Source organism: Arachis hypogaea, chromosome 5 (assembly GCF_003086295.3).
Source record: "Arachis hypogaea cultivar Tifrunner chromosome 5, arahy.Tifrunner.gnm2.J5K5, whole genome shotgun sequence".
Taxonomy (NCBI): domain Eukaryota; kingdom Viridiplantae; phylum Streptophyta; class Magnoliopsida; order Fabales; family Fabaceae; genus Arachis; species Arachis hypogaea.
Genome location: NC_092040.1, coordinates 109,993,576 through 110,009,004, shown reverse-complemented (window position 1 = coordinate 110,009,004; position 15,429 = coordinate 109,993,576). Strand labels below are relative to the sequence as shown.

Here is a 15,429-nt window from a genome sequence, read left to right as displayed (position 1 = left end):
CTTGATGCATAAATGAACTGATGCTAACTAATGCCACTGGTATGATGAAAATTGAACTAATGCAATTTAACAAATTCTAATATAATACACAAATGCACTAAAACTGAACTAATGCAATTTAAGAAAAAAATAGAAACAGAACAAGCCCAATTTCTGCAATTTTAATACAAATAATTTAAATTGCAGAATACAACAAGTTAACTAGATTTCAAAATACAAACATAATTTTATAAACTAAATTCTCATAATAGAAACATAATAGAAGCATAATGAAAAAAAAAATCTTAAGCACCTATTTGCCCTTCGAACTTTATTTGCAAAATGACATCAAGAATTTATTTGTCCTTCGAACTTTATTCTCCTTCCAGCGTGGCACTGTAACGGACACCTGGACACCGTTTTAGTCACGTCAACTTGTTCCGTTTGGTGTACGAGAGGCAAATAGACGAAATGACTAAATTGTCCTCTGTTTGTTAAAGTCAGAAACTTTTTGTATTTAAATTTTGTCAGAAATATATTTATCAAAAATTAAAAAAATCAGAAACTTATCTATTTTTTTTCTTAAAAAAAATTGAGAGAATCCATTTTTCCATTATTTACGCTACAAATCATACCTCACATGACACCATTAATAAAGCACATACTCATATTTTGGACATTCAAAAGGCTCCAAACTTCAGATTCTTTTTAGTATTTAAAGTAAAAATATGAAGAAAAAAAGAGAAAAAATTTAAGGTTAGTTTTAGTATAATATTTTTATGTTTTTAGAGAGAAACTCTCTTCTTTCTTTTTCTAGAATTATAGCTGATTTAGTTAATTTTTTGTCAATTTTTTTCTAATTTTAATTTTTAATCTTGTTATAGTTAAGTTTTATTTATATTTTCTTGTTTTACTATCTTAGTTCATTAGCACTTTGTTGTTATTTTTTTATTATATTATTTAGTTTATAAATTTTTGTTGGATTTATGTTTTTTATTTATAAATTTGATGTTTTGTATTTTTATTATTATTTAATTGAGTTGTTATAATTAAATTCTCATAATAGTTAGTCATAGTTTTTACTATTTCTTGTAATTTATAAAATTTTGTGTTATACCTTCCAAGTGTTTGATGAAATGTCTCACTTAATTATAGAGTAGATTTTATATTCTTGTCTTAGGTTGGAAATTTGGGTGATTTTAAGTTACTAATGTCCAAATTTATCGATAAATTAGAGATATTAATTAATCTTATTTCTTCTAACACAAAGCTTTTATTAATTTCAATTAATAAGTTAGTTAGTATTTGTGAGTTAGAATTAATTAAGCTTAAATGACTTTTCTCAATTTGTAGAAGTTGATGAATTGGATTTATTCCTTATAATTATTATGTTGTAGTTAGTGATAAGAATAGTGATCTTTACCTCTTAACTCTTGTCAAGATCTTTTAGAATTTAAATATACTTTTATTTTCTATTTAATTGCCTTAATTGTTCTTAGTTTAATTTCTTTTGATATTAATTTCTTGCTATTTCAATTTTCGTTAATTGTAAACCAAACTCTCAATTTTTTTTATAGTCAATAATTGGGCATTACATTGTGATTCTAAGGAAGAATAACTCAGGACTAAACTCCTAGTTATTGATTTAAATAGTGATATTTTCTAATTAAACTTTGAAAATGTTAAATTCTTATTTAAAGGTATAACGAACTTAAACTTTTATACTTATAAATTTTTTAAACTAGTACTTAGCAATGTTGCTATGGTGGGTAAGTTAGTGTGGCAAATACTTAATTGCAGAGACAAGCTGTGGGTGCAAACCATGTTAGACAAATATATGTCAAATCAGAGAGGGTTAAATTTTTACTCCATGAGAAATGCTTCAAATTGCTGGAGAAGCATCAGTGGGGCTTTTGATCACATTAAAGAATGATTTTCTTGGTGCATTGAGGAGATTTATCAATCCTTTTGGTACGACACCTGGTCTCCCCAAGGTAAGGTTTGTGATTTGATTCCTTATGTTCATATTTATGATAGTGAATTAAATATTGATGATGCCGGGGTTTATGGTGATTAGTATATTGAGTGGTTAGAACTCGAGTGATATTTGTGCTCTACTTCACAGACAGAGTTGTTGTAGGCTAGTCTTGTCTAGGTTTTTTTTTTTTTTCCAGACACCAAAAAATAGATATAATCTAATGCTACACAATGGTAGTAATTACTTCCGAAAGTGCTACACAAATACATCAAGAGTACCACCAGGAGTAGTATTAAACTTTATTACATCTCTCTTGAAGCATTATTTTTTAATTCTGCTCCGGAAAACACAGCGTAATTTCTAGGCTGAAACATATATATTGAAGGAGTACGTATATTCTTGACCTAGCAATAATAAATCAGTACATACGAAAATAAGGTCTATTTTACTCCATAAATTATTATATAAATTAGACCAATAATTCTCTCTGCCTCCACCACCAAATTTATGGTGAATTAATACATATGGATTCTCAGGTCACATGTTTATTTAGATTTGTCATTTTCAGCCCATAGCTGTGATTGGCACAGCTTCTAGCAATGACTTATTATTGGTTTTGGCAAGTTCATCATTTGGGCCTCCAAGAATCTTGTCACGGATCATGGGAACAAAATCCTCAAAGCAATCCTCCAAGCATCGGAACTTTTCATCAGGGTACAGTGTTCCAATTTCAACATCATTTGAGCCATCTGTGCTGAAGTTAACTTGGCAACCCTTGATGAAAATGTCATGCGTGAATGAGGCTACAATGCTTTCAGGTATCAAGTTCGCTGCATACACACACACACACACACCCCAAAAGGTAATAACATCCATGCAATAAAAAACATTTTTTATCCAAAAACAATATATTTAATAATATCACTTTTACAACCACGTTAGCTAAACACAAAAAATCAATCATTAATTAACCATCAAAATAGAATAAATATTAAAATATAAATTAAAAATAAATTAAACAATATATATTTATATATAAACATATAGTGATTAATTTTTAACATAATTTAGAATTTTTGTAAATTATTTTATTTGGTTAGAACTATTTTTTTCCCTTATATCCTTATTCCGTAATTCATAATGTTTTAAATTTTCTAAAGCATGTAAACTATATAAGTGATCCATTAACATATTTTTGTGACGGTTTCGAAAATTATAATTGCCGTGCACATAATCGACCCAAGATCTTTTGAAGGCAGAGGAGGCTAATTTTGAACTACAAAAGGACACTTTTAAAATAGGTTATTAGCTTTAAATATATAAAAAAAAATTATACACATTTAGTTACCATTTTTATTTTCCAGATATAGTTATTTAATTTATTTTTTTTAAATTTCATATTTATATAAATAATAAAATCAAAGTATAAATATAGAGTATTATAAATTGATAATTATATTAATTATATTAATAAATAAAAAAATCGATTTTGCAAGACAATTAAGTCGCTAATAATAATCGAACCTGCAGCTGCAGCAAGAAGATCATCTTCTGAGATGGTAACTCTGGGAATTGTTCGACCAATTTTCTTTTCCCATAAAGAAGCAAGCTCGTTGACGCTGTAACAATTCATTGAGGGTCTAAAATGAACGTTTTTGTTCAGTGTTCTAACATCATCAACTGCTTTCATTGTCAACCTTCCAATATCATTGCCATCAACAAAGTAAGCTGCACATGAAACTATTCTTCATCACCAATTCGTTTCTAATACCGTTGTTTCTAATGTTTCGATAATTAATAAGTTTTTTGCTACTCTAAGGAAAGAACGAAGCTCTAGCAAACGGTTATAAAAGATAAAAAAATTAGAAAAAAAAATAGGACATGAAAGTGATATAGAATGGTAATTTTTCAATACAAAAGATGCATTAAAAATTAATTAAACAATATATATTATATATATAAATATATAACGGTTAATTTAAATGATTAATTTTAATATACACATAATATTTTTTTTAAAAAATATATATATATATATATAATATTTAGTTACAAGATTAGAAGGAAAAATAAAACTTAAAGTGTATTAATTTTTTCAAGGAAATTATAGTAATATATTATTTAATTATTTGCTTTCCAGGTCCATATTAATATTTTGTACCCCACCATTGAAAAGCAAAGCAGTGAAGATAAATTGCCACCAAACTTTCTTCGTCTGTTTTTTTTTTATCGATTTATTTTTGGCCTGCTTGATATAAAATCCTAGACATCACATTTTGATCCTTGACATTGAATCTTGATAGCACATGCCAAAATAGATTATTGATATATGATTATAACTTTAAAGAGAACTGTATTCTATATTAAGAAAATAATGGCCAGCTTATGTACGTGTGTGTCCTCGTTAGATGAAGCAATGATTATTCCATTTTATTTCGCAATGTAAAGGTCTGGGTCCTTTTTTTTGGGGTTCATTTTCTCTCTTCAATCTTCATATAAAAGATGCCAAATTGCAAATGTCATGTCAATTTGGGGAGTGACGTGGCGAAAATACAGAGAGCATGCATGGTAAAGCAATATTTCATAAAATGAGTGGAATGTGCGATGTAACCTACCGTCCAAATCTACCGCACATGGGATAACCTACTAAATATTGACCTTGATATAATTATAGTAGTAAAACTCAAATAAATCTTAATCTTTGTAAAGTATGTACCTGTATTCTCTATTTTTGTCTATGCAAATTTTATTTGTGGGTATTTTTTAATAAAATTAGAAAATATTGGCGCAGAAAATTAGATAGAGAAATGGTAGGTTAAATGTTAGTGTTATAATAAAATGAGATGCATCAATATTTAACAAGAAGAATAATAAAAATAATCAAAGAGAAATATTAAGGATTAATACTTTTTATTAATATAAGATAATACTTTGTACAAACGCTTTATTTTTTATATTATTAAAATTTAAATTTTAGTATTTAAAATTTAGAATTTGATCTTTAATATTTAAAATTGGCCAAATATTGACCAAAGATAATAAATTTTATTAGTTATATAGTATTATTCATAATTAAAATTAAAGATTTCAAAAATTAACTTTTTAAAGACTAATATTTAAAAGTTGTAAATTTTAGTAGGACTAAAATCCTAATAATAATAATAATAATAATAATAATAATAATAATAATAATAATAATAATAATAATAATAAATGAGATGTTTTTTATTCTTATAAAATTTAAAAGTTTTGATTTTTTGTCAATTAATATTAACATTACAAATTAAATAGTGACATTAGACGTCAATATTTAATGGAAAATCCTAACTATAAGTACTAAAACTAGTTCTCTTAGACCAAAACAAAAATTTGCAATTTTTTGAGGAACCAACAACAAATTACTAAATAATAATAATAATAATAATAATATGAATAAATATAGAAAACCAATTTTTAGTGTCTTTTGAAACTTAAAGGTAAATTCTATCGCATTGCTATTTAATCAACTATGCTTTATGGTACAGAGTGTTGGACGGCCAAAGAGAAGTACAAACATAAGTTAAGTGTGGCAGAAATGAAGATGTTGAGATGGATGAGTGGTCATATGTGATTAGATAGAATAAGAAACGAAAAATATAAGAGAGAGTTGGAGTAGCACATATTGTAAAAAAGATGATAAAATCGCGTTTTAGATGGTTTGAACATGTGATAAAAAAGATCAATAAAATACCAGAAGAGTTGATAAAATAAAAAATAGACAAGAGATGAAAGACAGAAAAAGATAAAAAAAATTATTTATGAAATAATCAAACAAAATTTATATATAAATAATCTCTATATAAATATAATATATAATAGAGTTTAATAATATTGTTTGATCGATGTAACCCACCGTCTAATGGAAGAAGATTTTGTTGCTGCTGTTGTGGTATAGAAAACCAATTTTTTATTATAAAATTATTTCTTAATTCTCATCTTTCCTTGGTTGCACTCTAATAATACATAATTGATATGGGAAGCTACCTTTAATGTTGCCATCACCATAAATTTGAAATTGGTCCGTGGGAGGAGGGAGCTTAGAAGGATGACAATTGTCATAGTAAGGCCAAGAAGCAATGGAATTGCAACAGATGTTGGTGAAGGGGATCCCACTCTCTTCAACCATGCGTCTAACTACGCGCTTCTCTTTGTACATTGTTAGCCCTGGCTCCACAGGCTCTGCCCTGTCCACGTCATGCCCAAACTCTGATGGCAAAAACCTCTGCATGCATACCATACCGCAAATTTTAAATCTTTTTATTTAAAAATTAAGAAAATAATTTTAAAAAATGAATTAGAATTCTTAATATTTTTTTCTCATTTACTTAAGAGTTTCTTTTGAGCTAATTAGTTAACTGCATATAAACTAAAATTTATTTATTTATTTATGTAAGTTAATTTTTTTAATTTAAAATGTAACATAAATTTTGACACTATAATAACAATTATTTATTTTAAAAACTTAAATAATTGATAAATAAAGATAAATGAATGATTATATATCTAAAAATTTCTTCTAACTACAACTATGAATAAGCTCTAATAATAAGAAATTTGATCGTATACATGGAATTTTAAGTTTATTTGAACCATATTAGACCAGCATATCGGAAATTTCTAATTTATTTTTTTAGAAATTATCTCTATATAATGAAACAAAAAAACCAAATAACTTGAGCTAAAAGTTTTGTCCCGGCCCACCAAATTTTTAGTGTCTTTATTGCATAATTAAGTCTTTAACACATACTATATTAATATCATGTGACCTATCTCTTTAAATGACTAAATAAATTAGTTGTTTATTAGCTAACAATAAATAATTAATTAGACTAAATGAATTATAAAAGTTATTTTCAACAAATAATAAAATTATTAGGCTCTGAGCAAAGTGCAGAATGAATAAAAATATTAACATTTACACGTGTACTACTATAATATAGAAGTATTAAAAGAAATCTAATTGATACTAGCTATAGGAAAAAAAAATCTTGTGTAAATGTAATTTTTTAAAAAAATTTCAATATAGTGAATTTGATTAAAAATATTTTTAAATACTATTAATTGTTTAGGTAATTAGAAAAATCCAAAAAAAAATCAAATAAATAAAAATGAATCCAACAAAAACTTTTTTCACCTTGATAGTCTTCACAGATTTCATGGCATCTATTAAAGTAATCTGGTCCAGAACATTGCCCCCTCCAACAAGAGAAATGACAATCTCTATGTCATTGTCTTTCAAAATTTTCTCCATTTGATCCTTATCATTTATTACCCCCTGCAATAATAAATAATAATACAAAATTGTAATGACATGCAAACCTAACCTTTGAATTTTGTTTCAAACACTGAAATATAGAGATAAAAAAATAAAAATTCAGAGATGATTTTCAAATACAAAAATATAAACATAGATTTAAAGAGACAAAGACAGATAGATATTTTCTATTTTCAATTTTAGAAACAACTACAGAACATAGAAAATTTTCTAAATGTGAAAAAATCATTAAAAATATGTCTTTGTCATAAAATTATGTACTTATTATTTTAGGTTAATTATAGTGTAAAGATGTAAATTAATACAGAAAATAAAAAAATTCATTTTAAATCATATATATATAACAATACTAGTGATGTTAACACTATACAGCAGAGTTGTTTTCAACTACAAAAACACAATCTGTACAGAATAAACTTTTACAGTAGTGTCCTTTATTTTAAAACCTATGCATGCATGTCCTGAATTTGGATTGAAAGAAAGTATATATCTCGAAATAATAATAACAATAATAATAATAATAATAATTTCCACTTACATGAATGAGTGTGGCACCTTTATCCTGAAAGGATTTGAGAAGGGCAGCCTTGGAGTGCATTGTATGGGAAGGCCGAACCAGCAAACAAGTGGGATGTCCGAAGGCAAGACTCGCCTTTGTCACAAATTGACCCATAAAGCCGGTCGCTCCGATGACCAGAATCCGAGCCTTGGTGGCTGAAGGAATGGTGGCGCTCGACACAGTCATGTTAGAAACCTAATACTTGTTTGGTCTCTCTCACAAAAATAAGTACTAAAGAAGAGTGACTATGTTGTGCATGCAATACCACCGGGTGGTATTTAGTTTTTATAGGAAAAAAGAGCGCTCTTACTATAAAAATATTATGGATAAAAAATAAAATATAAATGTTGACTCTTAGTCTCTTACATTGACCCGGCTAATAGTTTCCACTTTTCAGCTACTCTTCAACACGTGCAGGAACTTAAACTCATCAAGTGAATGAAGAATTCGACACCGGAATTTTAATTTTTGAAGTTTAGTTCTCAACTTTCTTTCTTTTGACTGATAGCTGGGCAGCATCTTGTATAATCAAGCGCTTAAACTGGGATGAATTTTCTCAATTTTAATTTTTCTTTCAAATGATTAAGTGTGTCTTTTTTATGAGCAATGTGAAGTAATTATCAACATTTATTATTTTTTGTTATTATTTAGTTAGCAATAATTTATATTTATATTTATATTTATATTTATATGTGTTTACATATAAAAAATATATAATTTATATTTATATATTTATTAGAGTTTGTATACATAAATCAGTATAATTTGTATTTATATTTTTTAAAATTTGCACACATAATTTTAGGATAGTATTTAATAATAATAATTTGAATTTATATTTATATATATTTATACATAAAAGATAATTTATATCTATATATTTATTAGAATTTACACACATAAATCAATATAATTTATACTCATATTTTTTAAAATTTATACATATAAAAGACAATTTAATATTTTATGATAGTCAAAATTATTAAAAACTGATTGCTCCAATAGTTTTTCTTTTTTAACCATATTATTTAACAATCATCTTAGCTGTATATAAAATATCAGTTATTAAAATTAATTATTTATATAAAATATATATTAAAATATAAAAAAATTATTAAAATTAAATTAAATTATATATATTTATACATAAATATATAATGATGACAAATTTAATTTTTTACGAACATATAATATTTATTACTTTTAATGTTTATTTTAATCAGTTTAGGCATATAATAATGAGTAAACTATTTTAATTCTCGTATATTTTAACGAATCAAAATATAGTCTTTATTTGTAAAAAATATAAGTCCCATTAGTTTTCATTAGATTTTTAAGAGACAACTTGATTTATAAGGTGTATTTGTTTTTGAAAATAGAATAAGATAAAATATTGAGAATAAAATATAAAGAATAAAGATATAAAATTTAATATTTTATATTTTGTTTGGTGATAAAGTAAAATAAAATTTGAAAATCTAATTCATTTTTATTTTTTTCATTTAAAAATGTTTAAAAAAAATATAACAATAAAAAATATAATTATAAAAAATTAATAAGAATAATAAAAAAATAAAAAAATAAATTGTATTTTTTATTAGTGTCTCTGTGTCTTTTTTATTAGAATAAGCGTAAAATACATTAATTTAATATCTTTAAATATAATGTCTTTGTCCAACCATATTTTATCTATCAAACATAATTTTATATTTTTATATCCTTATCTCACTTCATCAAGAATTAATATAACCCCATTTTTTTTATAGAAATTATTTTAACTCGCTAAAACTTGCAAAAGTTAAAATGGTATATATATTTTACAAGAATAAAATAGAACGTTAATTTATACAAAATTGTACTTAATTAGCTTTATTAATTGAAAAGATACATTCCAAAATTATCACACCGTTGAAGGAAAAAGAAAAATATCCAACACAGCAATTCAATAAGTCGGTACCACATAACATCAAACTAAACTATATTACGTTTTAATTAGTATTATTATTGACTATATTTTATTTGAGTTTAAATAAGGAGTTAATTATTTTAAATTAATATATACCAGTCAATTTTTTTTAAAATTGTTCTTTTACTCTAAGTTTTATATCATAAATTTTAAACATAAACTCTAAATCTAAAATCCTAATCTTAAATTATAAATCTTTCAAAAAGTGAAAATTAAGAAAACAACTTTACAATAAAAAATGAATTAATATTAACTAATTAAAAGTTAATTTTTATATTTATTCACTTTATTTACTGCTAATTTCTGTCACACAATCCCGTTATTAAGGTAAGAAAATATTGTTTACTGAAGGAAGAGGTAAGAAAATATTCAATATTTATGCATGGATTCCCCCCAACGTACCCAGCTCAGTTTTTATTTTGAAGGTACAAGGAAATATTCAAATATTCAACCAATGAACATTTTAGGAAGTTTAATTCTATATGGTTTTATACCCTCCTATATAATAAGTAATTTAGGTGTAAATGGTATTGAAAAATATGTTGTAATTTTCTGAGTTATAATAATTATGAATAACAATTATTTCTATACATACATTTTAATTAAAAAAGATATGTAGCAACTATTAGAGAGATCATCATCATTGCTTCATAATATTAAGGATATACATGAGTTTTAATATAGAAAGGAATAAAAATGTTGTCTTCACCTGGTCCCCCTTAAATTTATGATTCATTAATCATAACCTAACCCCGCCCGCGCTATAGACTTCTCATGATGGACGTTATTACTGAATTAATACAATGTATATAACATAAATTCCCCTTACTTACCGATAATTCAAGATCGTAGCGCCTGTTTACTGCAAAAATATAAAATATAATATACATTTTTTTTTCAATCAAATCTAATCAAATTAATTTAAATTTAACAAAAATCAACTTTAAATTAAAAAGCGTGTAAATATACACTTCAACAAATATTTAATAACATAAACGTTAATATAAAAAATATTTTTCTCTCTCGATTAAAACTAAAACGATCAAATTTCAAATGACTCTAAAAGTTTTTTAAAAATTTCTCAAAATCTTTGCAAAAATTCAAAAAAATCTCAAAGCTACATTTCAAATCTTCATTGATAACACAGAAATATTATTAAAGGTATTGTTCACTAATCGTCCAATTTTTTCACTTTTTTCTTTCATATTTTCGATCGCGAAACACTAGATAGTTATATTTTTATTTATTTAATAGATTTATTTTGTATTTTTATGTTAAAGTATATATTACTGTTCTCATTATACTGTTCATTTGGTGATAACATTGTTAGGCTAGTATAAAAATGTTACGTAGTATTTTTTGTATAGTTTAATTTATATCTACATGTGTTTTAAGGATTTGCACGTATTTTTTTATATGTTTGAGTGTTTGCATGTTTTGAACTGTCACTAACAATTTTCGACGTATTTTGTTTGAATGGAGGTGTATTTTGTGTTGTTGTTCTCTTTTTTTATGTAATTAGGCAACAAAATATTGTTGTAGTACTTCTGATGTTATTTTGTACATATTTAAATGATTTGCATGTGTTTTTGTTCATTTTTGAGAGATTTTGTTTATGGATTTGTTGTAACTAGTCCATGGAAATTTTGTTGTAGTATTCTGTAATGTAATCGAGAAATAATAACAATGTATTTAGTTTGTCTTTCGGTGTATTTCATATGCATTAAGATGCACTTAGGTAGCGTTTGTTTTCGGGAGCAGGACACAGAGACATAGACATGGACAACACTTGTTTAAAAAGTGTTTGGAAGCAGAGACATGGACAGTGGACATATTGTCTCTGAGACAATTTTTGATACTTTTGTGTCCACTCTTTCACGAAGGACAATGATGGACACGGAATTGGAAAGAGTGGACACAGACAATTTTATAAATTTTATTTTCCTTTTTTTCCACTATTATCCCTTCTTATTTTTTCTATTGCGTTGTTCAGATATACTTTTTTCTTCCTGTTCTTTCTCTATCTCTTTCTTTTCCAGGTACTATCTCCTTTCTGTAGAATTTTTTATTGGGGGTAGATAATTCTTTTTTTTATCGTTTTACTTCAATACCATTTTAACCTTATATTATATTATTTGATTTGTAATAAAAATAATAACAAAAATAATTAATTTTAAAATAAATTTTTTTATTAATCAAACTCAAATTTATTTTTTTTATTAATCTTAACCATATGTATTCTTACATATTAATAATAAATTTTAAAATAAAATAATTATATTTATAAATTTTATTTTAATATAAATACTAATATATTTTTTTATTAAAATTTTTTGCCTCTTCAAATATTTTTTTCAAGTTCAATCTGTACTCCTACATACTCTCATTTTTTATTAAATTAATTTGTATTAATGTAAAAAATTTGAAATCACAGGATTATTTTAGTCATTTCATATAATATTTAGTCTTGTCCATGTGTATCCAAACATAATACTAGACATTACATTGTTGTCTTGTCCATTGTATCCAAACACAATACACAAAAGATAATTTTTAGTGTCTCCATCCTATTGTCTCCGTTTCAGTGTCATGTTCTGTCCTGTCTCTAAAAACAAACACAGCCTTAATATTGTTGTCTTCTTTTTGTTATCATTAGGTAATAGAAGTTGTGGTATTTCTGATTTTTTTTCTTTTGTATGTTTGAGTGATTTGCATGTGTTTTTGTCTATTTTTGAAAAAATTTGTTTATGAATTTATTGTAACTAGGTCTTAAAATTTTGTTGTAGTGCTTCTAGTATCATTTTGTACATGTTTGATTGAGTTGTATGTCTTTTTGAATTAATATTGTGTGGTACAATTGAAAAATAATAACAGTATATTTAATTTGTATTTCGCTGTATTTTATGTGAATTGAGGTGTATTTGGTATTGTTATTACCTATTAATCTAATTTTTTATTTTTTACAGAAAAAATGACAAAAAAAAAGTTGTTGAGAGAAGCACCACAAAAAAAGAAAGACTAAAATATAATATAAGCATATATATGTTAGAACAATTTATTTTTTTTTTGTATAAATACAGTTATGTAATATAACTTTTATTTATTTAAAAAAAAATTCATGATTTGAGATGTTTTACAAAATCTATTTATGATATATTTCATAACATGAGCAATGACAAAAAAGATATTGTTAAAAAATTGGAATTTATTACTATGATGCATATTCCAATCTTAAATGTGCCACATAAGTTCCTGAAAAAATTAATATATTCATTTAATTAAAAAGTTTTATACTAATTATCTACTGAATTATCTGTCAAATGTATAGTTAAAATAAATACAATTTTAAAAATATTGATGAATTCAAGTTTTTCATGAAATTTCTATGAACTTATTTGTACTGTATTAAAATTTTATTAATTTAAATAAATTTAGGTTTACAAAAATGTAGAAAAAGAAGAATAAGTTCTGTAATGCATCTAAAAAAATGAGTTTATTGTTATTATTATAAAAAAATCGATTTTATTTTAATTTATTAATAAATTTAAAATAATCAATTCATTAATATACCTAATAATAATGTAAAACGTAAATATCTTTATAAAAAGATGTTTTAAGTGTCTTTACAGCAACATTCGCAAAAAAGATATGCTAGATTTTTTCTTGCTTTTCGGAACTTATAGGAGTTAGTTTTAAAATAGATCTAATAAAGATTTTATTTTCAATATGATATTTATTTACTATTTCAACCCAAAACGCTTTAAGTAAGTTAGCTTTTACTTCATTTGATAGAGTTTTAATTGAAAAGAAAAAGAAATTCATATTGTCTAGTACTCAAATCCTCCTTTTAAAAATGAATAATTAGTTAGGATTAAATAAATGTTTAATTATTTTATTGGATTTTATAGTTTCGTAAAATTTTTAATTAGGTCTTTATATTTTTTTTTTAGTTAAATTTTTACACCAAATTTTTTTTAATTGGGTTCATATATATATTTTTTTCTTTTATTTGGGTCTTTGCACTAATTTTTTTTATTAAGTCTCTATAAAATTAAGCCAATTACTACTAAGAGGTACCTAATTAAAAAAAATTTGGTAAAAGAAAAAAAAATATAAAGACCTAATTAAAAATTTTGCAAAACTATAGAGACTAATAGAGTAATTAAACCTTAAATAAAATCTAAAAATAGACAACATTAAGAACCACTAATTATCAAAAAGAAAAGTATAAATAAACAACTTCTAATCAGCTAATTTAATAAACTAATTTTAAATAATTGTAATTAATAATTATTAATTTTATATTTTTAAAAAATAAAATTTAAATAATTACTAATTAATACAATTAATTAGTTAATATAGAGTACAATTCAAAAATGCTTATTGATTTATTGTTAGTTAGCCTCTTGTTAGTTATCTAGCGACATTGTTATTAAAAATAGAAACAGAGAAACATCATTAAGCCTTGGGTATGGTCAAGCCTTTTAGAGATATGTTTGTTGTTTTACAAAAGTACTTATACTTCATTTTGTACGATAAATAAAAATTTAATTACTTGTATTTGTAGTTTTAAAAGTTAAAAATATTTTTAAAGTATTTAAGGAGATATTTTTTAAAATTAATTTATATTTATTAAAATAAAAAATTTTAATATAATTTTATATATCAATAAATATTCAAATTTACTTAGTTATATTATTGATGTCAAATTTTATTTATGATCAAATTTTTTTACCTATTTATGTAGTCTATTATTGTCATTTAAAATTTTGCAAATTATTTTACTAAATATTATTATTATTTTTTGTATTTATTAAAAGTCCTTTTTAATTTGATTTATCAGATATAAACGTTACAGATTTTAAGAAATTATATTTTCAAAACAAACTTTGACAAGTTACTTATAAAAAATAATATCACTACCAAACGAAATTATAAAAATATTAATGTATTTTTTTTAAATGTATTTTCAGTCTTACTATTTCTCTTTTTATTTCTGTTTTAATATAATCAATCAATTTTTTGTCAGATCGAATTACGATCAAATTTTTTTTCCTATTTATGTAGTCTATTATTGTCATTTAAAATTTTGCAAATTATTTTACTAAATATTATTATTATTTTTTGTACTTATTAAAAGTCATTTTTAATTTGATTTATCAGATATAACCGTTACAGATTTTAAGAAATTATATTTTCAAAACAAACTTTGACAAGTTACTTATAAAAAATAATATCACTACCAAACGAAATTATAAAAATATTAATGTATTTTTTTTAAATGTATTTCAGTCTTACTATTTCTCTTTTTATTTCTGTTTTAATATAATCAATCAATTTTTTGTCAGATCGAACACATTATTTTATTTCATCCATAAACACTAAGCACTCGTAACCTTATATCTGTGTTGGACACACAGCCAGCATGTTTCCATAGCTAGCTACAATTATAAGGTTAATGCAAGGGTCAGAGTCAGAACCCTGTTTTGATTCGAAGAACAACTATTATCTATTAAGATGAGGAGAATCTCTCGTGATTGATTTCTTCGTGAAACGAGGCGCTAATTGAATTCTGTGTGTACCAAATCACCGGTGGGCTATCCCAAATCCTTGACTTCAGCTTTATGTCTTGG

At 24.3% G+C, this 15,429-nt stretch overlaps 1 protein-coding gene across 1 annotated transcript; it reads right to left on the bottom strand.

Annotated features, from left to right (window-relative positions):
- Nucleotides 1-2,383: 2,383 nt before the first annotated feature.
- LOC112802690 (leucoanthocyanidin reductase) lies at nucleotides 2,384-8,103 on the bottom strand. Its single transcript, XM_025846016.2, has 5 exons — nucleotides 7,810-8,103; nucleotides 7,131-7,271; nucleotides 5,981-6,218; nucleotides 3,482-3,685; nucleotides 2,384-2,787 (listed from the first exon to the last, which is right to left on the bottom strand). The coding sequence occupies exons 1-5, from the start codon at nucleotides 8,014-8,016 to the stop codon at nucleotides 2,522-2,524; spliced, it is 1,056 nt and encodes a 351-aa protein (XP_025701801.1). The 5' UTR covers nucleotides 8,017-8,103; the 3' UTR covers nucleotides 2,384-2,521.
- Nucleotides 8,104-15,429: the final 7,326 nt, after the last annotated feature.